At 34.3% G+C, this 26,929-nt stretch overlaps 2 protein-coding genes and 1 long non-coding RNA gene across 5 annotated transcripts; 1 reads left to right on the top strand and 2 right to left on the bottom strand.

The window, feature by feature from the left end:
- Positions 1-2,214: 2,214 nt before the first annotated feature.
- Positions 2,215-6,317, bottom strand: LOC131615824 (uncharacterized). Of its 2 annotated transcripts, XR_009287961.1 has the most exons (4): positions 6,034-6,317; positions 5,537-5,675; positions 5,092-5,277; positions 2,215-2,432 (listed from the first exon to the last, which is right to left on the bottom strand). It is a non-coding gene; the product is annotated as an uncharacterized LOC131615824 (long non-coding RNA). The 2 variants fall into 2 exon arrangements; XR_009287960.1 differs by having other exon boundaries at positions 5,092-5,675.
- A 9,965-nt stretch (positions 6,318-16,282) lies between these two features.
- Positions 16,283-17,867, top strand: LOC131615822 (uncharacterized). Its single transcript, XM_058886984.1, has one exon. It carries the CDS (start codon positions 16,314-16,316, stop codon positions 17,424-17,426), a length of 1,113 nt encoding a protein of 370 aa, XP_058742967.1. The 5' UTR covers positions 16,283-16,313; the 3' UTR covers positions 17,427-17,867.
- A 324-nt stretch (positions 17,868-18,191) lies between these two features.
- Positions 18,192-26,171, bottom strand: LOC131615820 (uncharacterized). 2 transcript variants are annotated; one of them, XM_058886981.1, is made up of 4 exons: positions 23,851-26,171; positions 23,658-23,710; positions 19,117-19,585; positions 18,192-19,024 (listed from the first exon to the last, which is right to left on the bottom strand). In XM_058886981.1, exons 1-4 carry the CDS (start codon positions 25,380-25,382, stop codon positions 18,946-18,948), a joined length of 2,133 nt encoding a protein of 710 aa, XP_058742964.1. In that variant the 5' UTR covers positions 25,383-26,171; the 3' UTR covers positions 18,192-18,945. The 2 variants fall into 2 exon arrangements, 1 of the variants encoding a protein (XP_058742964.1); XR_009287959.1 differs by lacking the exons at positions 18,192-19,024; positions 19,117-19,585 and adding exons at positions 20,706-20,737; positions 20,854-21,173 and having other exon boundaries at positions 21,444-23,710; positions 23,851-26,165.
- Positions 26,172-26,929: the final 758 nt, after the last annotated feature.

Raw genomic sequence — 26,929 nt, 5'->3', positions numbered from 1 at the left:
TCTTCCTTGTTGGTGCTTCCTCTTTAATGATCTCCTTTTTCTTTTCTTTTCTTAGAAATTTTTCAAACTTTTTGATAAACTCATTATCTTCTTCACTAGTGGATTCATCCTCTTGATTGCTATCATGATGTTTGACTCTTGTCTTCAAGGCAATATCTTTTGAATCTTTTATTTGAATTTCATGCGTTTCAAGTCTTCCGAGTTCTGTTTCATATTCTTGAAGTTTACCAAACAAGGTTGCAAAAGTCATCTTTGATAGATTCTTTTTCTCGGATATCGCCGTTACTTTCGGTTGCCATTCTCTCGTTAAAGATCTAAGCACTTTTAGATTTAGTTCTTCGCTAGTGAGGGTCTTACCAAGTGCCTTCAAGTGATTTGTCAAATGAACGAATCGTTTTTGCAATTCGAGAATAGTTTCTCTAGGCTTCATTCTAAACAGTTCGTATTCTTGACTTAAGGTATTCAATCTTGATCTTTTAACTTCGGTGTTACCTTCATGAGTTTCTACAAGAGTATCCCATATTTCCTTTGCGGTTGTACATGCCGATACTCGGAAAAATTCATCCATACTAAGAGCACCTTGAAGAAGATTGACCGCCTTTTTGTCAGCAAGAGCCTTCTTTCTATCATCATCGTTCCATGAATCTTTAAGCTTTGTTGATTCAACACCATCGACAATAGTTGTAGGAACAAATGGACCATTTTGGAATGCTTTCCATACTTCTTTTCCTTGTGCTTCTAAGTGAGCCTTCATTCGGATTTTCCAAAAGTCAAAGTATTCACCACAAAATAATGGAGGCTTGTTGTTACTACCACCATCTCTAAAAACTGGATTTTGATTTGCGGAAGCCATTCTGGATCTTTAGGAACAGGTTACCTATAACCTGCTCTGATGCCAATTGTAAGTTTAAGAGTGCGCCTAAGAAGGGGGGTGAATTAGGTTTTCAAAGATTTATCCGGTTTTTAGAATACTTGTACTTATTTTTCTGGTTAAGTGTTTGAAGGTTTTTGAATGGTTCTTTTATTTTCTTGATAATGGTGATAAAGCGGTAAATTGCGGAAAAGTAAAGAACACAACGATATATACTGGTTCCCCTCACAATCCGAGAGTACTCCAGTCCCCTTTCAAACACGAAGGAGATTTTACTATTGTTAGATCTTTGTACAAGCCTACACAAGACTCCTCCTACAATCTTCTAACAAAACCACCAAGAACAATCCTCTTGGATTTTTCACTAACTTGTTTCCAACAATCCTGGACAACAAGATCTCAACCACCAAGAACAATCCTCTTGGATTTACTATCTTGATTATGAGAACAATCCTCTCACTAATCAATAACCCTTGCTTTCAACAATCCTGAATAGCAAGTCAATAATAATGAATATATTTGAGTAGAAATGTTTATGAACATATATCAATCTATAAGATTGATCTTCTCTTTCAAGCAAGACAATTTACAATGATATAATAGTGCTCAAGTGTTTATGTATGAATGAGAAACTTTTCTAACAATGTGTAGAAAAAGTTTCAATGAAAGTTCAAGTATGAAACACTTGTATGAAAATATATGATGAAAATATATGATCAAAAGATGGTAAATTGTAATGAAAGAGGTGTGAAATAAATTCTGAAAAATCTGAAATATATAGCCTCTAAGACACCTTTACAAATGGTTATTTTGTATGGAAGGATGCAAGAGACTACACCAAACAAGAGAAAAGACAGCGCTTTTTTTGGCTTTAGGCAGCGCTTTAAAGCGCTGTCTATTCCCCCGTTGCCGTAGGTAAAGACAGCGCTTTTTTTCACCTTGAAAACGCTGCTAAAGGCACCCTTTAGCCAGCACTTTTACCTATAAAGCGCTGTTAAAGGCCCCCTTTAGACAGCGCTTTTATATTAAAAGCGCTGCTAACTGCCCACTTTAGACAGCGCTTTTCTGAAACAATTTTTAAGAAAAAGCCTCTTAAAAGCGCTGCTAAAGGTCACCTTTAGGCAGCGCTGTTCCCACAAGCGCTGCTAAAGGCCCAATTCAGCCAGCGCTTTTTTCTTAGAAGCGCTGTTAAAGGCCCCATTTAGGCAGCGCTTTTCTGAATAAAATTTTTAAAGAGCTTTTAGGCAGCGCTTTTCTGAACAAAATTTAATGTCCACGAAATTTTTAGATGCATCTATTTAAAAAATGCTTGCGCCAGATTTTCACCACATTTTGCACCTGTATATACCATTACAAATTTCACATACAAACAACAAAAATTTCTATTTTTCAGAGCTAAGATGCTAAGAATATATTAATAAACAACAACAAAATTACATCCAATTCAATGAAAACAATTGCATCATCCAAAACATTGTTATTTTTTACACAAGTCAAAAGGAAGCTAAATATCTACTTTTTCTTCTTGCCAGCAATTGTAACCTTTTTACCCTTCAATATCCTGCAATTGCATCAAATCATTACAATCACAAAACAGAATAACAGAAAACCAAAAAAAAATAATATAAAGGTGAAAAGAACAACTTTTCTGAATTTAAACGGTAAAAAGAACAACTTTTCTGAATTTATGTTGGCCACAATGTAAAAATATGGAAAATAGTATGATTGTTTATTAGAGAATCAAGTAAACAATATAAACTAAATATCATTAAAAAGTTAAAAAATAAAAATAAAAGTGTATTTACAAAACTAACTCTATGCCACTCACAATTATTAAAATAACATAATAATGATAATGATGTCAAGCTATAGTCTCATTAGCAGGAACTTGAAATGCAATGTTAGTGTTCCTCTCAATTTCTTCAAACTAAGGTCCTTCCAAATTAAACACTGTAAAAACTATGATATCTATTCTAATCCAAAATAGCAGGTGGCCATGATATATATATATATATATATATATATATATATATATATATATATATATATATATATATATATATATATATATATATATATATATATATATATATATATATATATATATATACTATTTAAAAAAATACATAAAAATTTTACTAAAAGGTAGGCGTGAAGAAAATTGACTTAGTAAAGAAAATTATAATATATTAAACTAGATTAAAACAAATTGGTAATAGTTTTTTTTATTGACTGGTAATAAATATATTGATAATTTAATCATAATAATATATTAACAACTTTATTTCTCAATGATACATTAATTATTTTTCTTAAAATAGACTGATCTATTTTAGCACCTTCTAAAAAAACTAATAAATAATTTAAAAAATGTAGCAGTGGTACGCTCAACTCACAATACTTTAATAAGCAAAATATCTAACTATATAGGTTAAGTGGTTTAACCCTTGTTTATTTGTTTAATTGCAAATATGAGCCTATTCAATATCATATTTCACCACAGGCCACTTAATTTCAAAGATTTGTTATATGTTCCTCAAATCAATAAAAACTTTAGCAGATGATCACAATACATGCCTCAATTTCATGATACTTGTTGCTCAGGGAAGAACAAAGAGGCAGGGAGAACTCTACTGGAAGGAAAAACTAAAGATGTAGTCTATCAATTGTTTAGTGTCTCGGTTGCTGAAAATAGAGAAGTAAAAGAACCTACTGTGTTATTTTCTGTTAAAGAAAATTGTCTTAGGAAGTTTGGCCATCCTGCAGGTAGGTATTTGATCAAATGCAAAAGAGTTGAAACAATCAAAACTCCTGAAAAAGATGAACCTAGACTTTGTGAGGCTTGTCAACTCAGAAAATCTCATAGCTTGCCTTTTAAAAACTCTTCCTCAATGCCAAAAGACCTATGAATCTAATACATTCTGAATTTGAGGAATGGGGGTCCAGCACCAACAAATTTTTTTTCTGGTTTCAATTCAAGTAGTATGTTCATTTCATTTTCTTGATGATTTTAGTAGATTTGTATGGAGTTATCTTCTAAGGCAAAAATCAGATTGGGTAACAACTTATAAGCTTTTATTCAATTCAAAAACCTTGTGAAAATCAGTTTAATATAAAAATTAAAGCAGAGTTCAATAAAGTTTATTCAAAACCTAATAAAATTTATAACAGAAGCAGGAATTCAATTGAGGCAACCATCATCATAATGCAGGCTCAATCTAAAATGCCCTTGATTAACAGTATCATAATGCAGACACCGGTTCTTCCAAAAAAACAAGCAACAAAAATATTTGGTTGTCCAATTTCATACTAGAAATAGAATACAGCTTCATATAAGCAGACACATTTTCCTTGGCTATAGGAACTCACACAAGAAGTTCAAATGCCTAAATTCAACCAGAAGAGTGTCTTAATGAAAATAATTTTCCTTTCCTTTCATACAAAATAAAGCTACACGGAGATAACATTTGAGCTCATATATGAAGGAGTAAGTAGAAAATAACTCAATAATTAGCTATAACACTTCAGGGTGCTTTACAAGGCACACAAAAATTCTGGAAAAAATCAAACACAATCTTTTTTCTTTAAGAACCTGAATCAACCTTCTTGATGACTAAACCAAAATCTAACTTAACAGTTTTAACACAAACTCATTTAAGAATATCATTTGGCACTTATTCAATAAGGAAATTCAAAGTTATGTTGATATTTTTTCACTCGTCATTTAATGAATATATAAATAAAAACAAAACAAGCCATAATATGAAGTTTTTGGTGTTTTAAGGATAGATCACCAAATGGTTTGCAATGGATTGACTAGTAGTTGAATGTATATATCAGTAGTAAGACAATACTACATCAGATGATATCCAATCAAACTAACTGTTTCCATGTTTCCATATTTTTGGTCGCAATTCAGATTTGTCTGCAGAAAAAATGTTGTTCTAAGCATAGATTCAGACAAAACAGACGAAGCTGAGATATAAAATGCAATAAAAAGTGGTGTCACACATTTAGTACCATTTGATGCAGAAGTAGCAAATATTTATCCTTTGACCTTTGATTTGTCTTGAATTTTATCTAACTTGAGAGATTAAATTAGTCTCTCCAAGAATATCTTATTGATACAACAAAAGAAAATTGGACTAGTACTATAGTTCTTGTAGATTATTAAAGACTAGTTTGTATTGTTATTCTCTATCAGTGTCAATTTTGTTTACCTTTGGTGGTTTAGCTTCTTTGTTTGCAGAGTTCTTCTAAGTCTGTTTTGATATAACATTTGATGCTCTAAGCTGGCCAGAGTTGGAAAAATGTGTGTATTTTGTTCAACAATTCACAGGCTGTCCTAGTACTAGTCTGTCATCGTCTGCAAAGCGAAAAGAGGCGCAGCAGAAACAGCACTAGTGCTGTTGTGAACGACATCAACCCAACAATGCTTACTAAAATATTACATGAATTTATCGAGGAAATAATAGAAACCAAAAATCGTTTCCGTGTATCATTTAATGCAGTTAATGAATCACAGAGAAATAGAGTGAAACACTAAATAAGCAGTTCATGATATTAACAACTTTAAACACTAAATAACTAATCAAAAGGTAGTTGCAACTTCAATCATTCAACCAGACCAGAAATGCACAAAAAGATGAAGTGGTTGTGACGTACCTGTGGAATCGAGGATCGAAGAAACGTATCAGCACTATGGAATCAAAAACCGCTCAGAATCTCCACCGTGGAATCAAAGAAGAACGAGTAGCGTGAGCAAGAGATGACGTCGAGAGGTGGACAGAGTGGCACCAACTTTCTGTTAAACGGATAAATGCATCTCTTAATTATTAAATGAAGAATTGAGTCTAAAAGTTATAGAAACTATACAATCTGACAAAAGCATATGAAAATTATTAGTTATCTCCTTTAGCATATAGAAAAACAAAAACGAAATCCTTTTATTGAACACAAAAATTAGCTTTAGAGTTCTTGTCTCACACTTAATTTCAACAGAGCTAACAAGTGTTGATGCTCAACCAAAAGAGTCCAATAATACATATAAGCGCTTATCGAATAAGTGCTTATGTATGAGCTATTCTTATTAGAAATAGAGGAACATAGCAAAGAATAAGAAAAATAAATAGCAAAGAATGAGTAAATTTGAAATTGATTACCTTACAACTCGCAGTAGGGCTGCGTTTTTTGAGTGCTTCAGTTTCAGATTCAGTTTCTTTGTTTGGCCAAAGAAGAACAACAGATGATATCAACACCCTGGAAGTAGAACGAGGAATGACGACTGGGAATGGATTTTCAGTTTGATAAGAAGAAGAACGAGAATCGATTTGGGATTTTAGGGTTTTTCAGTTTGAGAAGAAGAAGAACGAGAATCGATTGGGATTTTAGGGTTTTCAGTTTGAGAAGAAGAACGAGAATAACACAGAAAAATGTTCGTATGGGTGCTTTATGATTATTTTAGGAATTATTTTAGGAATTTTGAAAAATTTTAATTACCTACCGCAGCGCTTTTTATTTGACCTTAGACAACGCTTTTTAAAAGCGCTGGCTAATGTGGTCCTATACCAGCGCTTTTCTAAAACGCTTTCTAAAGAGACCCTTTTAGCAGCGCTTTTCAAAAAGCGTTGTTTAAGGTCGGCCTTTTAGCAGTGCTTTTACTATTTTTGTAAACAGTTTCCGTGTTTTATTTTTTATTTTACTTATAGCAGCGCTTTTGTATAAAAGCGCTGTCTAAGGTGCGCTGTCTAAAAGCCTTTTTGGCGTAGTGAGAGTAAAAGATGAAGAGGTACCTTTTGAAGAATGAAAAGAAATCTGAATTTTTGAAAAAATTCACGTGGGAACCGGTTCCCTTAAACCAGAACCCGGGTTCCCTATATGTAACGTTACTAAAATTTGAAAATATGAACTGGGGAACCGGTTCCCAAAATCTGGAACTCGGTTCCTGACTCTTTTAGCGCAAATAAGAGTTGGCAGAGGTCTTGGGGAACCGGTTCCTCCAATTTGGAACCCGGTTCCTAAGAATGAAAAACTCACAAAACCTTTATGGAAATGTTTGAAATGATTCTAAGATGTATGTAAGATTTATAGATGATGTATATATGTTTGAAAACACTTGTTATGCATTAATAGACTTGCTTTGCCATAAACCTTAATACCTTAGATCAACCAAGCTTGAAACCATTGAGGAAATCTTGAATCTTGTTTCTTTTAAAAATACTTGATCAATTGCTTATTTGATATTTTTGCTCATCCTTTATTGATGCATACTTACGATAGTTGTCTTCATCAAAACAAAGTGTTGTAGAAGCTTGCCTTCACAAATTGTTGTTGGATAAACTAGATTCTTGAGCATGAGTTGTGTCGTATTTCCATTTTTTTTACTTGCTAGAAATTGTTTAGAATTGCCTTGTGTGAAGGATTGATCATCAGAGTTGGATATAACATGTTTTGTGAAGGTGGTTGAGATTGTTTTGAACACAAATAATGCAGTTTTTTTATAGGTAGTTGTTGATGCATTTCATCATTATTTTGACTCATAGAAAGTGTAGAAACTAGAGAAAATCATTGTGCATTTTGAGTCGGGATTCAATTGTTAATGTAATTTGGAACTTGAGTTGTTGGATGTTAATTGTGGCTCTTGATTTCTGGAATTTTATTGCCTTATTCTTGTTTGTTCCTTTCCTTCTCAATTTGCAAGTTTGGTACGATACGCCGGCTTTACGAAAAAATGTCATAACTCTTTGACCGTTGTGAGTTTTAATGCATATGATTAGTGTTTTTCGGGTAGAACGATGCTATGCACTTTTATTTTCAATTTTCGCTACTGTTTTGTTAATCGGTTTAAAAGTCTCGCTTCCGGTCGAAATTCGGTAAAACCAATATTATTTTTGAGTTCAGTGGGACATTTGGATGTGACTACATGAGTTTGGTTTGTTTCTGATGACTTTGAATTTTTGCTCATTTCTTTGATTTTGTTGTTTCGTTTGGCTCATATGTGTTGACTTTATTTTTTGTATATTCTCATTGTTTCTTTTGTCTCATTATTTTTTATTTTTTGTATATTCTCATTAGATTCAAACCTAAAGATGATGAAGATTATAGATTAAAATCCATGAATATTAATTATTCATGGTGTATATTGACATCATTATTCATGTGTTTACTTGATTTTAAATATGTTTAGCACCATGTACATAATGCTGAATTTTTACAATGTTATTATGATTCTTGTTGTCAATTTTGTTAATCGTTAAGTGATGAACTTACTAACTTTGTGAATTTGCTATAGGGGTTACTTGTGAAGAGTGGAAGTTTGATAGTTTTCAATAATCTTACATTGTGTGGGTCTAGAAGTTGCTTACTTCTATACAGGTAATTAATTGTTCTCTCTTGCCAAAGTAATTAGTTGTGCTTTGAATGAACTGCTATGATGGCTCGTTTTTATAATAGAAGTTTTCTTTCCTTTGAATTAGCAGCATTTCCCGGCCTAGTTAGACGTACAACGTTCATTCTCTGCATTTTCTTGAGTTCGGTAAAATCCGAGGTAAATTTCTTTCTCAAAATACTGGTATTGTAATGAATTTGTCTGAAATTGTGTGAATATGCTGCGTTTTATTATTGGTTTTGACAGAAACGCATTATACCGTTTTATGCCTTAATAATTAGTTGTTTTTGTTTAGCTTAATTAAGACATGGATAAGACATGGATGAATTCAAACCAATTGTCGAAAGAGTATAAGAAAGGGGTATCAGAATTCGTTAAGTTTGCGGTTGCGCACGCCGAAGACTCGAGTCGAATGACGTGTCCTTGCTTGGGTTGTTGTTATGAGGGTCAGGTTGACGGGGATCAGTTGGCATCGTATTTTCTCCAAGCCATTAAACACAAAGTATGTCCTATTTACAAGAGAGAAAATGGCAAAAGATTGTTATTATTATGCTTGACAAGATTTGGTTCTTGATCTACATATCTCCCAGTGCGATTAAAAGCTACGTAGAAAATGTTTTGTATGTTGGTTGATTTTAAAGAAAAATAATTTGATCACGTAAAAGTGAAAAAATGTTGTTTGTTGGTTTGTTGTGATTATTTTTAGGAGGAAGACAAGTGTTGGAACAAACAAAGGATATGATGTGTGTCCGAATACTTTAAGAAAAAACAATCATAAGGACAAACAAGTTGTAAGGAAAATTAATTTAAACGTATTAAGTTGTAATCTTTTAAAGGAAGACAATCATAAGGACAAACAAGTTGTAAGGCTTGTGTCCAAATACTTGAGAAAAAAACGGATGTACATTTAATTAATCCTTCTCCAATCTAATAAAAGGATGAACTAAAAACAATTGAGTTGTGTTTTTTAGAAAGGAAGAGAAGCGTTAGAAAGAACAAGTGGGGTAACTTGTGTCCGAACACTTGACGATAAAAAGGATGCATATCCAATTAATAATTTTCAATCCAACTTTGTTTATAAAAGAAAAGATTTAAAATGAGTAGAATTATGACTTTTTGAAGGAAGACAATCATAAGAACAAGAGAGTGATACGACTTGAACCCGAACACTTGAAGATAAAAGAATTATACATTCAATTAATTCTTTTTCAATCCAATAAAAGGAAGAACTCAAAACGATCAAGTTGTTGATTTTTACAAAGAAACACAGCGGTTATAACAAGTAATCAATATGACTTGTGTCCAAATATTTGAGTATAAAAGGGATATACATCAAATTAGTCCTTTTTCATTCCAATTTTGCATATAAAATAAAATATTTAAAACAAATCGAGTTGAAATATCGTAAATGAAGACAAGCATAAGAACAAGCAAGTTGTACGACTTGTGTCTGAACACTTGAGAATAAAACAGATGTACAATTGATTAATCCCTTTTCAATCCAATATAAGAGTGAACTCAAAAAGATCAAGTTGTAACTTTTTTAGAAACGAAGACAAACGTTATAACGAGCAAGTCATATGAGTTGTGTCCGAACACTTGAGAATTAAAAATTCATATTTAGCCCGACTGATGAGACTTCAAGTCCCTCAAGCAAGGAATTGACCCTACTCTGGCAGGACTTCCATCAAACCCTCAAATAAGACTTAAAACCAATTCTTTTAGGCAAGACTCTGGTCGCGCCTCTTAGGTCAGATTTGCATGTCTTGGTCTCACTTGAGGAAACTTTAAGTCCTTCAGGCAGAGGGTTTAAATAGGTTATACATATATCCCCAGAGGATGGCAAGGATATCTATTATTAAATATTTCCTTAATATGAGGCAAGGACCTCCTTGTGGAACTCCAACGTATTCATGTATCGCCTCGAGAGATGGCAAGGACCTTCCTATGAAAGTTCACCATATTCATATTGCCATGAGAGGCGGAAAGGATCTTCCTATGAAAGATAATCATAAGATATTGCCTCGAGGGGCGGCAAGGACCTTCGTGGAGAAGTCCAACATAAGATATTGCCTCGAGGGACAGTAAGGACCTTCTTGGGGAAGTCTAGCATAAGATATTTCCTTGAGGGCCGACAAAGATCTTCATGGGGAAGTCCAACACAAGATATTTACTCGAGAGGGGGGGGGGGGGGGGGAGGACCTTTGTGGAAAAGTCCAGCATAAGACATTTCCTCGAGGGGTGGCAAGGACATTTGTAGGAAAGCATAACATAAGATATTACCTCAAGGGAAGGAAAGGATTTTCCGATGGAAGTCCAGTATTTCTCCAAGGTTTTACCAATTCCCTTTAGCATATGGTCCTACAAAAACCAAAACAATAAAACGAGAGGAGCGCCTTGCTCTACACTCTATCCACGTAGGTAAGAGTGCCACCCTATTATTTATAGCAGACTAAAATAACTCTGAAATATATTACAAGCGGCAGAGACAATAACTCGCCTTATCCAACAGTAAAGATAATTATTCTAAGCATAAAGTTTAATATGTTCATCCTTTTGTTTTTCCATCGTATCTCGCTTGATAGATCTATGTCTTCAAGATTATTTTCTTATATTTTAATACACATTATGTAGTTTTACACATCTCGTCTCTTTGTGGTTGAGTAGTTGTTCTTGTGTGTGGGAGTTCGGTTGTTCACGACCAATATGCATCACCAAATATGTTTAATACATGTGCCACTTGATCAATCTTGTGTGTCTAAATTACATGTCGATTCCATTTACGGATCATCCATAACTGGATGATATAGCAACGCTGATGGTAGTGGTAGGTGACATCTATGGCATCACTACTTATGTTGTAATGACCAGTCTTGTCGGCCATCCTCAAGGAGAATATGCAAAGATTTAGGCATGGCAACAAAACCCGTACCTGTGGGTACCCACCCGAACCAACCCGGAAGTTGACGGGAAAAATCCGCTTTGACTGAATTTGGGTTCGGGTTTGGATTTTCCTCGATTACAAAATATGGGGTTGGGTCGGTAATAGGGACACTAGTATCCACCCAAATACGCCCCGTTTATTTTATTACATACATTATTATTTATTTTTGATAATTTAGAATATTTAATATGTTGTCAATGTTTTGATATTTTGATTTGAATTTATTATTTAAAATATTTGAAATGTATGTATAAAACTTTTTGAAATTGTTTTATTTTATTATTCATAGTGTAATTTGATTTTGGAAAAAAAAGTATTTATATTAAAAAAAATTGATTTCACTAAATGGATGGTGGCGGGACGGGATACTCGAACCCAACCCGAACCCGTTTGAGTTTTAATTTTTCATCTCTGTTTGAGTTTGGGACGGGGGACATGGATTGTTTGAGGATTTGAGTTTGGGTTTGGGGGAGGTAATAACAGTCCCCTCCCCGCCCCGTTGTCATGCCTAGTGCCATTACATTTTCCAAAAAGTACGTGTGTGTGCATGTTTCCTCTACAAAGACAAGGAAACTTAGAGGCCCTAGTAGGTATATTGATTTTGGAAAAAAAAATATTTCTATTAAAAAAATTGATTTCACTAAATGGATGGTGGCGGAAAAGGATACTCAAACCCAACCCGAACCCGTTTGGGTTTTAATTTTTCATCCCTGTTTGGGTTTGGGACGGGGAACATGGATTGTTTTAGGATTTGAGTTTGGGTTTGGGGGAGGTAATAACAGTCTCCGACCCGCCCCGTCCCGTTTCCATGCCTAGTGCCACTACACTGTCCAAAAAGTACATGTGTGTGCATGTTTCCCCTACAAAGACAGAGAAACTTAGAGGCCCTAGTAGGTATATTGATTTTGGAAAAAAAATAATTATGTATATTAAAAAAATTAATTTCACTAAATGGATGGTGGCGGGACGAGATACTCGAATCCAACCCGAACCCATTTGGGTTGGATTTGAGTTTTAATTCTTCATCCTTGTTTGAGTTTGGGACAGGGAACGTGAATTTTTTGGGGATATGGGTTTGGATTTAGGTTTGGGGGAGATAATAACAGTCCCGCCCCGCCCCATTATCATGCCTAGCGCCACTACACTGTTCAAAAAGTACATGTGTGTGCATGTTTCCCTTACAAAAACAGGGAAACTTAGAGGCCATAAGAGGTATATTATACGTCCGAGGGTGAGGGCTATAGCTCACGGCGGTAAGTAGCCTTGTACGGTGATTTTTTAGGCTATTTAAGGGACCAACTCGTGTGAGGTGTGAGGCCCTGTTGGCGGCCGGTGCTTCTAGGTTGTAGGCGGAGAGTTAGATTGACGGTGTTGAGGCTACTATGAGCAAAGTGCTCTCTGAGTAGAGAGTGGGTAGTAGTGAATATGTATCACTTTGGGATCTGTCCTATTTACCTTATTGGCTTAATTGTAACTTTTGTCCCCCTATTTTATTTTTTTCTTGATTTTGATTCGTCTATTTTAAAAATTACTATTTTAGTCCCATTTTTAGGTTTTCTGTGTAATTTTCGTCCCCCTATTTTGTTTTTTTCTAGTCCCTATTTTTGTCTCTTTTTCAATAGAAAACTCAATAGGGGGTCAAAATCTTGGTTTTATAAATGGGGGGACTGAAGTTGAAAAAAATATAGGGGGACCAAAGTTGCAATTAAACCTATCTTATTTATGAGAGAGGTATTTATATAGGCCTATTAGGCTTAAGCTAGAGATCCAATTAGTGGCTTATCCTAGGTTCATGATCAAGGAATGTGGTCATGGGAGGACTTGGTCTCTATGAATTGTAGAAATAATGCTTATTTCCCTTTGACGGACCCTTTGTCAGTTAGTTATTGTGGATCCATGTCATCACCCACGTTTACTTAGCAACTGGATAATGGAAACCTGCTTCAGGCGACCTCGCGACCCCTTATTAGCGGCTTCCTAGCCCCTTTATAGGCCTTTGTTTTTACCTAAGTTACCCCCTTCCTGGGAACCCAATAAAAATATAACATTACAAGAATTTCAAAATAAAACATTAAAATTTTAAAAACATTAGGACCAAAATCATTATTTTTTTAGAGATTAATAATTTATTGAATCATATTGTTATAATAATATCCTTACATTCATCTTAGTAGAGGTGTATTAGATTTTATCATCTTGAGTTTCGTGTCAAGTTAGTATCTATAAAAAAACTTTAATATTTTATTTTAATTTTAAATATTAACTCAAAATTTGTTTTAGTCTCTTGATTTAAAAGGTATTTATATTAGTTTTTTAACTCTTTAAGATATATAATATTAATTATTTTTCGTTTAATTAACGAATTAATTTAGAGATTTAAGATAGTGCACTGTTAAGATAAATTAGTTTTACACCATCATCTAATAAAATTATAACAATATGCTATATCATATTAATTTCTTAAAATTAAAAATGTTACTTGATTTAATATATGTCCCTGATCGATTGTGTAAAAATATTTTACATTGATAGCATACTCTTTTTTCTCATTATTTTATGAGTTTTTTATTCTTAATTAAAAAACTAATATAATATAATTTAAAGAATTAAAAAATACTGAATCCCGAACACCCATATTAAAAAGAATGAAAAAAAAGATATTGCACAAAAAAAAAAAAAGACTGGCAATTTCTTTTGGTTTAGAAAGACTGCTTCATAACAATAATTGGATAAAAGAACAAGAAGCTTCCTATAGAATAAGAGTATCTCCATTAGTACCATAGGTACCTTAAGATAATCAAAATATTATTAAGATAACAAAAAATATATTGTACAGAAGAACACACTTGCAAAATTATTGACCATAATTCGTGGTAGTAAATTAAATTATAAGGTCAATTTTTTTCATTGAACAACAGTATAGATTTTGGACTTATGGTGGAAGGGTGGTTAGAGTCAATGAATTTATTTGAATCCGCCCCCTTTGATTACAAAAATCTTCCTATGAAAAACCACTTCCTCACTTCCTCTTCATCAACATTACTATTATTATTTTTTTCTTATTATTATTATATATATATATATATATATATATATATATATATATATAATATTGTTATAAACATTTATACTAGTGGATGTCCATCCCTCTTCTTATTCTTCATCTTCCTATTCCACTTTAATGTACTTAATTTTCTACCTTCCTTGGGTCCTATAAATAAGACTCATGTTACAATGTAAAGTTCACCTTTGAGAAGAATATAATACAATGTTGCTTGTTCTCTTCTCTTCCTATCTTTTGATCTCTATATAGTTCCATTTAGTTTATAATAAATATCTTGTTTTAATTCTAAAACACTGACTTTTCTCAAACATCTCGCTTCACAATAATTTGTTTGCAGCAGCCTCTATAACCATTTTGTACTTTTTTCTTAGAAGCTTAGATTTAATGCCCACTATAAGTGAGACGATTAATATATGTATCATATTCTATTTCAATTTAATATTTAATCTAATATTTGATGACATAGTATGATAAGAAAATAAGAAAATAATTTTTTCATTTTTTTCTATAAAATATAATTTAAAATAAAAAAGAAAATATGAAACAAAAATAAAGATTAATTTGATATAAAATTAAAAAATATTAATAAATAATCTTTAAAAGATACTTCCTCTGTCTTACAATAGTTTTTTTTTTTTTTTAGATTTTTATATTTTTTAAGATAATGATTAATTATGTTGATTTCAATAGTAAAATAAGCCACATTTATTAAAATAACTTTATTAATTGGTGGAGAGACATTTGTGCGGTTGGAACGACGATAGATAAAAATCATAAAAATTGATTTACTTCTTCAATTCCATGCAACCTTGGTAATGGTGGCACGATCATTAGTTGGGAGTTGTTCCATTATGCAAACGGTTTGTTTTGCTATGTCAATGCACAATGACAGACAAATCAAAAATTTATGATTATGGTGTTTGGATTATTGAACGATTGACATGCTGACTGAGCTAGCTGTGATTTTACAGCCGATTCACCCATTTGTTTTTTTAGCCCGATCATTTCGTTTGGTGGAAAAATAAAAATGGATTTTTTGTCAAAGCGAGTTATCACAGGATTATGAAAGCTGTCGACCGTAATTGAGTGGTGGATGTTCAACAACTTAATGTGTTGTGGTCGACAAAAGCTCCTAGTAAAATGTTAATCTTCGGCTGGAGGTTGATTTTGAATAAGCTTCCAACTAGAATGAAACCGGCGAGACAGAGAGTTTTAGGCGGTCCTTACAATTTGGTTTGCCCTTTGTGTTTCGGAGAACATGATGATTTGGACCATCTCTTTGGAGAGTCTCCCATTTCAAAACTTTGGTGGCACAAAACTTATGATTGGCTTCTAGTTGACCTTTCTAATCTCTCGGGTTTGATTATTTCCCATTTGCAAGCATTGGAGTTCTCTACTAAGTCCTCGTTCAAGATATACACAGGTTGGCTTTTCAGGTTAGCTTATTATTTGTCAATTTGGGAGTGCAGAAATGCGATTCTCTTCAATGGAAGAATATTGAGCAATTTTGATGGAGTACCTTTTAGCTTGGGAGTAGTTCCTCTAGATTAATAAAGTAGAAAGAAATTTATTATGGTCGGATTGATGTTTCAATTAAGACATTTATATTGGGTAGCTTTTGGCGGTTTTAATCGTATTCTTTGGTTGAGCACTTCTTGTACTAGTTAATTAATCCTTTTGTTTATTAAAAAAAAACAATTTATTATTTTCGGATATCTAAACGACATCGTAGCTCCACATCCCTTTTCATGGCATTGGCTAATATGCATAAGGATTTTCCTTATGCACCATGCATAAGTCAATCTAAGCCATTGGATCATGTTTTTAATCCAATATTGAGTATTGAGTAATGAGTATTGAGTGGTGAGTATTGAGTTTTGAGTAGTGAGTGTTGAGTATTGAGTAATAACAATTGATCTTTAGAATTTGATCTAATGATCCAAGGGTCCATAATAATCTATGCACGGTGCATAGATTTTTATCTATGCACGGTAACTGCACCCTCTTTTCATTACCTTGTTAGGGTTTTGAGTTCCCTCCCAAACTAATGATGGCTTTTTCTCTCACTCACACCCAAATCAACTTCAACATTTTTCACACACACAACAACCTCCTTCTACGTAAATCCCTCAAAACTTTAGCATCAATGTCACAGAGTAAATCCAAAAGACCCATTTGCCCTTCATGTTCCAAACCCACCCGAACCTGTCTCTGCTCTCGAATCCTCACTCCTCCTATCCCTAATTCCGTCCATGTAACCATTCTTCAGCACTCTCTAGAATGCAACCACCCTCTTAATTCTACTAGAATCGCCAAATTGGAACTCAACAATCTCACAATTGCCACTGTTTCTGATGTTAACTTTCAATCTCGATTCCTAATTCAACTTTTAGATTCAAATTCTAATTCTGTTGGAAATGTGTCCAAGGGTTTGTTTTCTCATGAAATTGAAGATGCCCATGATTTGTTTGGTGATAAAAATTCAAACTTGATTGATGATGTAGTGGTGAATGATGAAGTTAAGAAAATCCCAATTCATCCAAATTGTGATGATAAAGAGCCTGCAATTACTGTTACCATTGGCAAATATGGTAAAATTACGTCTCTGTCTCATAATTGGATACAGCAATGTGAGTCTAATGAGTTAAGCTTTGACAAGATTTTGTCTTGTGGTGAAGCATGTGAAGAACTCTCAAAAGGGTTTGTGGTGAAGAAGTTGCAAAAGAAGCAATTGAATAGGGAAGAAAGTGTGGAAGAATATGAGGAATTTGAGCTTGAGGTTTGTTCTGGATCAGTGCTACTTTTTCCTTCTGATGATGCTGTTAGTGTTGGTGACTTGGATGCTGTTGGTTTTGAGGTGAAGAACTTGATTGTTCTTGATGGAACATGGGCTAAGGCTAAGAGGATTTATAGTGAAAATCCTTGGCTGAATGTATTGCCGCATTTGAAGTTGGAAGTGAATGAGACGAGTTTATATGGCGATGTGAGGAATCAGCCTAAGGCTGGTTATTTGTCTACAATTGAGAGCATTGTGTTTGCTTTGAAGGCAATTGGGGAGGATTACAAGGGTTTGGATAATCTCTTGGATACTTTTGAGTCTATGGTTGGAGATCAAAGGCGGTGTAAAGACGAGAGATTGAGCAAAGTCTTACCTAGTTGAGGAGGCCTTTGATTTCTTCTTTTGATTGAAGTTGGACATTTTGAAGAAGTTGCTGAAATCCAAATCGAAACAATTTTCAATATATTTGATTATTAACAGCAACCAACCAAGAGACAGTGCAAGCATCAAGCTGGAACTTTAAACATTACAGAAACCTCACACAGACAGAGAGAGAGACAGTATCAGAGCGATCCAACCGCATGATGATGTAAAAAGAGTTGACTGTTAATGTGTTAAAACAAAATCTTGAAAAGAAGAGGAAGAGAAGAGATTTTACAAGATGGGATTTGCAAGACACAGATTTCTATTAGAACTCAGTTTTCTTCACATCTCTATAGATTTGTTATGATACCATAAATGTAATTGAATTCTCTAAACATGATTTCATTTGTTGATTGTACTTCAAGACAGAAATAAGCCTTTCACTTGATAATCAACTTTCGGTTTTACAGTTCCATCCAAAGAAAGATGTTTATTAATTTCTATTGTTATATTATCCCCTTTATCCATTAGATCTGCATTCATCCTAGTAGAATTATCTTGATTTTCTCATTTTGATTTTTGAGCCAAATTTGCTATCAAACACTTACAGAAACTAGAGACTAGACATGGCAACGACAATAATTAACAAAGTGAATTAAGTGTACTAATCGAATGTGTTGATGTTGTGTTAGTGTCAAATACTAAGACTAGACAAAACACCGACAATGATTTAAGGAAATGAATGAAGTGTACTAATTGCATGTGTCGGTGTTATGTTAGTGTCGAACACGGGACACACCTTCAATTTTTCTTTGGGAAATTCCCAACTTTTCTCCACTATAAGAGAATACTACTATCACATGTACTTAAAACCAGTAAATTTTACATCACCAACATGACAATAACCCTGTTGGCTAAAAAGGATTAGAATCCATTTTCCTTCATACATTCACAACAATGGAGTCTTTGGGAAACAGGATTAAGATCAGGATCAACTAGTACTTTTGCAGCTGCTAATGGCAGTGGTGTTAGTGATCCTCATATACGGGGAAAAGGGTGAGCAAGTTGGAAACAAACTAAGAATCTGAGAGAAGAAGGTTGATGGAGTTAGATTTACACGTGGAGAGGGAAAGATAAAGACTAATAGAGCTGAAACTGGAAGCTGAACAAGAAAGACGACGATTACGAATCATGGAAGAAACAATGCTTTCTTTCTTTCATAAAATGCTTAGAAGGGTCCCTCAACAGTTTGCTTACCAACTTTAAAAGAACTTGAAATACATCACAGCAACTTAATATCTATCTTACATAATTTTTTTTAAAGAAGCAAAACATTTATATTGGTCATCACAGTGGACATGTGTTACTTGATCAAACAATTCTTTGAACCTTACATAGATGGAATAAATGATTGACAAAAACAGCGCGAAGAATTGGAAGACCATTCCTCCTCTCTACTGGCAGCTGCTTTACTTATTTCACTGAAGTAATTCTTTTTGTACTTGTTTTACTATTTCCTAATTGGCCTTGCTCGTATTTATACGCCTCGTATTTGCAGACGACTTTTAATATGATTCGCATCTTCCACGATCTTTTGGATAAATTCATACTCGTACCTGCAAAAGTATGTACAAGACTCTTCAATTCAGGTATGCACATTATTTGTTAGAATTTGCACAATGATAAAAGTTATATTTAACTATCATACCCGGTTTTATAAGTCTTTCCATTCAAGTTAGACACTTCAAACAAAGCTGACTTCCATTTTTGTACTCTCTCGGAGTCAGTTCCAAATACACTTTCATGTTGAGCCATGTCTTTGCCATAACATTTTCTCAAATACCTTATGTCTGATGGCTCGACTTTGTAAAAGATTGGCCAGACTAGTTGATTTTTCATTTTCATACATTCAAGAATCTTGACAAGTTCATCAAGACACCATGAGGAACTTGCATAGTTCTCGGATAAAACAACAATTGAAAGCCTTGAGGCTTCAATTGCATTTAGAAGAGAGGGTGAAATTTGATCTCCAGTGTGCAGTCCTCCGTCATCCATGAAGGTCTTGAATCCCGCTTGGCATAAAGCTTGATATAGAAAACCTGTAAAAGAAAAGCGAGTATCTCCCCCTCTAAAACTGAGGAACATCTGCCATCGAGCCATTGAATGTCTCATAATTTCTATAGATGCTTTCCATTCCTCAATTGGTTTACTTTTTAAAGAAGATCCTACATCTTTAATTATACCAGGTAATCCTTCACATTCGATGGCAACTTCTTGTGCCACATTCTGTAAGTCAAATGAGGAGGAAGCCTTCTCATCACAAACACCTGAATGTTTTCTAAACAAAGTCCAAGCTTCCTCGGTAGATAAAGGACCTAGATGAACCCCCCTTTGACACTGCATCATGTCACAATCTTGTTGGCGACGTGTGGTCAAAAGGACCTTACATCGTTTACTATTACAAGGAATGCCTACATCCTCCAGATCAAATTTTGTCCGAACATCATCAAAAATCACAAGAATTGGACGTTCCGTACTCTCTATTGTGGAGAATATTTTTCTCGCTCTTCCAGTTTCACTGTTCCTATCAAACTTCATATTCAACCAATCCGCAATTTCATCTTGCATTGTTCTGATATTCGGGTTTTGGGTCGCAGTAGCAAATAAAACCTCAGAGAAAATGTTTAAATATTTAACTTTCTCACTCACTGCTTTCACCAATGCAGTTTTACCAGAACCGCGCCTACCGTACAATCCTACTATAAAACAATTATCATCTTGCAGTGCTTGAAAAAGTTCATCTGAAGCCTCGGCTGTAGAGTTAAAACACATAATATTTCCCTTAGAAAAGTGCTCTAAAGTTGGAATTCGAGTTGAAACTTGGTCAAACTCACATTCCATATTCAGTGCAGTTATTTTTGTCAGCAACTCATTGAAATATATAATCGCCTGTTCTTTCTTCATTTCCCTATATGCATGCCATGATCTTGGTCTTGATTTTATTTTGGGATTCTCCAGCTCTTGTATCAGTATGTTACTTTGATTTAGCCATTCAATCACAACATCATTCACCTTATCAGTTTTAAGATCAGTAGTTTCAACTTTTTGCTGCACAAGATCTCGATTTCCAATCAGCTTATTCTTATCTCTTACTACTTTGTCAAAGACACTTCCAACCCGAAATACATCTATTGTTCCATTAACCTCGTCGAACACCCAATCCGGTATCATCGCAATAAAAATTTCAGCCATGCCTTAATAAACTCAGAATAGTTTCAACTTTGTATACTTTAATAAAATGAAACATATAAAGTTATACACACTCGTCGCTGTAAAGTCATGAAATTATGGAAGATAGTTAAGTTACGCAGATGAATTATGAAAAAAAAGAGATGAAATTAAAGAAGATAATTAAGTTAAGTGGGTGAAAGAAATTTGAACTCACTTGTGTTGCAGGAGCCAGAAATGTATAAGTCAACTTTGAAAGACTGTTTTTGGGAAGTAGATCACCTCCTGCAGATATGTGCAGCGGTTCCTCATGCTGCTAATTCAACGGCTGAAAGTTTACAAAATATTTTTTAGAAAATAAATAATGTTATGAGAGAGAAAAACTACAGGTGAATTTGCAAACCAAAAAGTCAACTTGGATTTGGATTTGTATAATGGCTGAGGTAGTATAGCATGCTGTCTAACTTGCCATATTTCTCCATCAGCTTGGATAAGCCCTTTCTCCATTACAAAATCAAGAATCTCGGCCAAGATACCCTGCACGTGAAGAAGTAACAAACAATGTAAGGAAGAAGCGGCATAATTATTATTATACATTGAAATATTGAAATATTGCTATTATAAATCGAAATAATAATACCAAATCATATGAAAGATCAAAGCATTGAACTACAGAATGTGAATGAACCTAATGACAATGGACTTTCACAAATCAAGGACACATAATCATTAAATTTTTCAACAATATTCATCCTCCATATATTGAGAATCTATTGCATAATTTTTTCAAACAATTGGCGGGCATACTTGATGGAATTTGAGCTTGAGGTTTGTTCTGGATCAGTGCTACTTTTTCCTTCTGATAATGCTGTTAGTGTTAGTCACTTGGATGATGTTGGTCTTGAGGTGAAGAACTTGATTGTTCTTGATGGAACTTGGGCTAAGGCTAAAAGGATTTATAGTGAAAATCCTTGGCTGAATGTATTGCCGCATTTGAAGTTGGAAGTGAATGAGATGAGTTTATATGGTGATGTGAGGAATCAGCCTAAAGCTGGTTAGTTGTCGACCATTGAGAGCATTGTGTTTGCTTTGAAGGCAATTGGGGAGGATTACAAGGGTTTGGATAATCTTTTGGATATGTTTGAGTCTATGGTTGGAGATCAAAGGCGGTGTAAAGATGAGAGACTCAGCAAACTCCTCCCTAGTTGAGGAGGCCCTTGATTTCTTCTTTTGATTGAAGTTGGACATTTTGAAGAAGTTGCTGAAATCCAAATATTAACAGCAACCAACCAAGAGACATTGCAAGCATCAAGCTTGAACTTTGAAGATTTCAGTAACCTCGGCCGAGAGGGGACAATCCAGCTGCGTGATGATTTAAAATGAGTTGATTGTTAACATGTAGAAACCAATGCTTGAAAAGAACAGGAAAGAAAGAGATTTTACATGATGGAATTTGCAAGACACATATTTCTGTATTAGAACTCGGTTTTCTTCACATATCTATAAATTGGTATGATACTTCAAGACAAGTTTTTTTTTACAAGACAAGTTTCATTATAAAAACATGATTTCATTTGTTGACTGTACTTCAAGACAAGTTTTTTTTTACAGCCCTTTTCACGTGATGCTTAATAATCAACTTTTGGTTTTGCTGTCCTATCCAAAGAATGCTGGTTTATTAAATTCTATTGTCATGTTATCCCTTTTAACCATTACACCTTCATTCATCCAAGGTTACCAAATTTGAAAGAGATAGAATACAGAGAATCTCCTCACTTGTCAACCAACCTTATATACAGGACTCTGATCAGTTCAGATAAGCAGAAAGGTCCCATTTCCAGATTGCATAAAAAAACTTTGATGTCATCATTAATAATATAAATATATTATTGAGTCCTGAGAAAACTTTTGAGGTTCATAGGAAAATATTTTACTTTCCTTAAGGGCTGTATATTAACTAATAATTCCGGTGATCTAAAACTTACTGATTGTAAATTTAAAGGCAGGAGAGAGTAGTACTCCCTGATAAGCAGAAGAACCAGTCCTAATTTTGTATTGTCTTGCCATTTAAAATTCTATGGTAGAAGGTATTTTCAAACTGCAAGCTGCAAAACAATGGTACTAGTGTTTTGTGTAATATTATGAAAACATCACCAACATGACAATAACACTGTTGGCTAAAAAGGATTAGTATCCATCTTCCTTCATACATTCACAACAATTGGGGTGATTGGGAAAAAGGATTAGGATCGGGATCAACTAGTACTTTTCCAGCTGCTATTGGCAGTGGTGTTAGTGACCCTCAGATATGGGAAAGGGTGAGCGAGTTGGAAACAAACTTAGAATCTGAGAGGGAAAGAGAAAGACTAATAGAGCTGAAACTGGAAGCTGAACAAGAAAGGCGACGGTTACGAATCATGGAAGAAACAATGCTTTCTTTCATAAAATGCTTGAAAGGGTCCCTCAACAGTTTGCTTACCAACTTTAAAAGAACTTGAAATACATCACAGCAACTTTAATATCTATCTTGTTAAAGTTGGTATTTGAGAGTTTGTTTGAAGTCTCACATTGCTTAGGTTCTCGGACTGTTGGGTGTATAAATATGTGAGGACAACCTCACCTCTTGAGCTAGCTTTTGGGGTTGAGATCCAAGCATATTTAACATGGTATCAGAGCCGGGTTAAGGACTACAATGTGGGCGTTTGGCCCATGCCCATGCTAGGCGTGAGGGTGGGTGTTGAAGTTGGTATTTGTGAGTTTGTTTGAAGTTTTTTTTATAGAAGCAAAACATTTATATTTAGTCATCACAGTGGACATGTGTTACTTGATCAAACAGTTCTTTGAACCTTACATAGATGGAAGAAATGATTGACAAAAACAGCGGGAAGAATTGGAAGACCATTCCTCCTCTCTACTGGCAGCTGCTTTACTTATTTCTCCGAAGTAATTCTTTTTGTACTTGTTTTTACTATTTCCTAATTGGCCTTACTCATATTTATACGCCTCGTATTTGCAGACGACTTTTAATATGATTCGCATCTTCCAGAATCTTTTGGATAAATTCATACTCGTACCTGCAAAAGTATGTACAAGACTCTTCAATTCAGGTATGCATATTATTTGTTAGAATTTATTTACACAATGATAAAAGTTAAATTTAACTATCAATTTTTCATGAGAACAAATTGTCACATAGAATATAAAAACTACATACCCGGTTTTATAAGTCTTTCCAGACAAGTTAGACACTTCAAACAAAGCCGACTTCCATTTCTGTACTCTCTCGGAGTCTGTTCCAAATACACTTTCATGTTGAGCCATGTCTTTGCCGTAACATTTTCTCAAATACCTTATGTCTGATGGCTCGACGTTGTAAAAGATTGGCCAGACTAGTTGATTTTTCATTTTCATACATTCAAGAATCTTGACAAGTTCATCAAGACACCATGAGGAACTTGCATAGTTCTCAGATAAAACAACAATTGAAAGCCTTGATGCTTCGATTGCATTTAGAAGACAGGGTGAAATTTTATCACCAGTGTGCAGTCCTCCGTCATCCATGAAGGTCTTGAATCCCGCTTGGCATAAAGCCTGATAAAGAAAACCTGTAAAAGAAAAGCGAGTATCTCCCCCTCTAAAACTGAGGAACATCTGCCATTGAGCCATTGAATGTCTCATAATTTCTAGAGATGCTTTCCATTCCTCAATTGGTTTACTTTTTAAAGAAGATCCCACATCTTTTATTATACCAGGTAACCCTTCACATTCAAAAGCAACTTCTCGTGCCACATTCAATAAGTCAATTGAGGAGGAAGAATTATCTTCACAAACACCTGAATGTTTTTGAAACAAAGTCCAAGCTTCCTCGGTAGATAAAGGACCTAGATGAATCTTCCTTTGACACTCCATCATGTCACAATCTTGTTGGCGACGTGTGGTCAAAAGGACCTTACATCGTTTACTATTACAAGGAATGCCTATATCCTCCGGATCAAATTTTTCCCGAACATCATCAAAAATCACAAGAATTGGATGCTCCATACTTTCTATTGTGGAGAATATTTTTCTCGCCCTTCCAGTTTCACTGTTCCTATCAAACTTCATATTCAACCAATCCGCAATTTCATCTTGCATTGTTCTGATATTCGTGTTTTGGGTTGCAGTAGCAAATAAAACCTCTGAGAAAATGTTTAAATATTTAACTTTCTCACTCATTGCTTTCACCAATGCAGTTTTACCAGAACCGCGCCTACCGTACAATCCAACTATAAAGCAACTATCATCTTGCAGTGCTCGGAAAAGTTCATCTGAAGCCTCATCTGTAGAGTTAAAACACATAATATTTCCCTTAGAAAAGTTCTCTAAAGTTGGAATTCGAGTTGAAACTTGGTCAAACTCACATTCCATATTCAGTGCAGTTATTTTTGTCAGCAACTCATTGAAATATATAATCGCCTGTTCATTCCTCATTTCCCTATATTCGCGCCATGATGTTGGTCTTGGTTTTATTTTGGGATTCTCCACCTCTTGTATCAGTATGTTACTTTGTTTTAGCCATTCAATCACAACATCATTCACCTTATCAGTTTTAAGATCAGTAGTTTCAACTTTTTGCTGCACAAGATCTCGATTTCCAACCAGCTTATTCTTATCTCTTACGACATTGTCAAAGACACTTCCAGCCCGAAATACATCTATTATTCCATTAACCTCGTCTAACATCAACGTAGCCAAATATTCAGCCATGCCTTAATAAACTCAGAATAGTTTCAACTTCGTATACTTTAATAAAATGAAACATATAAAGTTATACACAATCGTCGCTGTAAAGTCATAAAATTATGGAAGATAGTTATGTTAAGCAGATGAACTATGAAAAAGATCAGATGAAATTAAATTTGAACTCACTTGTGTTGCAGCAGCCAGAAATGTATGAGTGAACTTTGAAAGACTGTTTTTGGGAAATAGATCACCTCCTGCATATGTGTGCAGCGGTCCCTCATGCTGCTAATCCAACGGCTGAAAGTTTACTAAAAGTTTTTTGAAAAGAAATAATTTTATGAAGGAAAAACTACAAGTGAATGGTTGTGATTTGAGCAGAAGTCAGTGCAGTAGAAATCCTGGTCTTTGCAAACCAAAAAGTCAACACAGGCTTGGTGGCTGAGGTAGTGGCAGAAATCCAGGTCTTCGCAAACCAAAAAGTCAACAATGTAAGGAAGAAGCGGCATAATTATTATTATACATAGAAATATTGTTACTATACATCGAAATATTAATACCAAATCATAGGAAAGATCAAAGCATTGAACTACAGAATGTGAATGGACCAAATGACATTGGATTTTCACAAATCAAGGACACATAATCGGAACCGGTTATAACTAAGGGTGCCCCCTAAAAAGTTCAAACCGGCACAAAGTAACAACTCCGCGAGAAGCTCTCCTTCATACTTTGAACACGTTGACTCACACTTTCTAGATTCTCGAACTCCAAAATTCCAAAAGAGTCATTCCAAGGGTGCTCGCATTAGTAAACCATCTCCTTCACCATCATTACCAATAATCAAACTCATTGAATATATGTCGTATTTTATGCACAAAAACATTAAGCGGAGTATAAACATAGAAGGTGACGGCAACTGTGGTTTTTGAGTTGTTTCGAATTTGCTCAGTAAGCAGACAACGACTACCAATTTTTCGTCATCTTCCTATACAAGAGATGAAGACGCATAGAGAATCATACACAAAGTTACAAAGCAAAATACGATGAAATTCTCAATGCTCTAGTTCCTTGTCTTAATGGTTTGACTCTTGTTAACAAATGGATACGCTTCCGAGAAATGGGACACCTTATAACAAGTGGTTATGATATGGTGTGCACTGCTTTAACATGATATAGTTTCTCAAAAACATTATTTCCACTTAGAGGTAATTCACCTCAAAATCCATCTGAATGCATTATATATATATATATATATATATATATATATATATATATATATATATATATATATATATATATATATATATATATATATATATATATATATATATATATATATAGAGAGAGAGAGAAAAAAAAGCAACATTTTGTTTATGTTTATTTGAAACTGGAATGTTCTATACCAAATATATCACAAGAGTGGACGGTACATTTCACATAAGATGCTGAAACTTAGTCGGATCACTTTTTAGAAAGGATGGAAGAGCTCACCAAATTGAGTGGAATTGAAAGAGAAGCAAATAAGGAAAGATCGAAGAATGAACCACCAACACATTTAGGCTGGGACACAT

The sequence above is a fragment of the Vicia villosa genome, linkage group LG7 (genome assembly GCF_029867415.1).
Source record: "Vicia villosa cultivar HV-30 ecotype Madison, WI linkage group LG7, Vvil1.0, whole genome shotgun sequence".
Lineage (NCBI taxonomy): Eukaryota > Viridiplantae > Streptophyta > Magnoliopsida > Fabales > Fabaceae > Vicia > Vicia villosa.
Note: the sequence above shows the minus strand (reverse complement) of the source record. Positions and strands in the feature narration are given on the sequence as shown.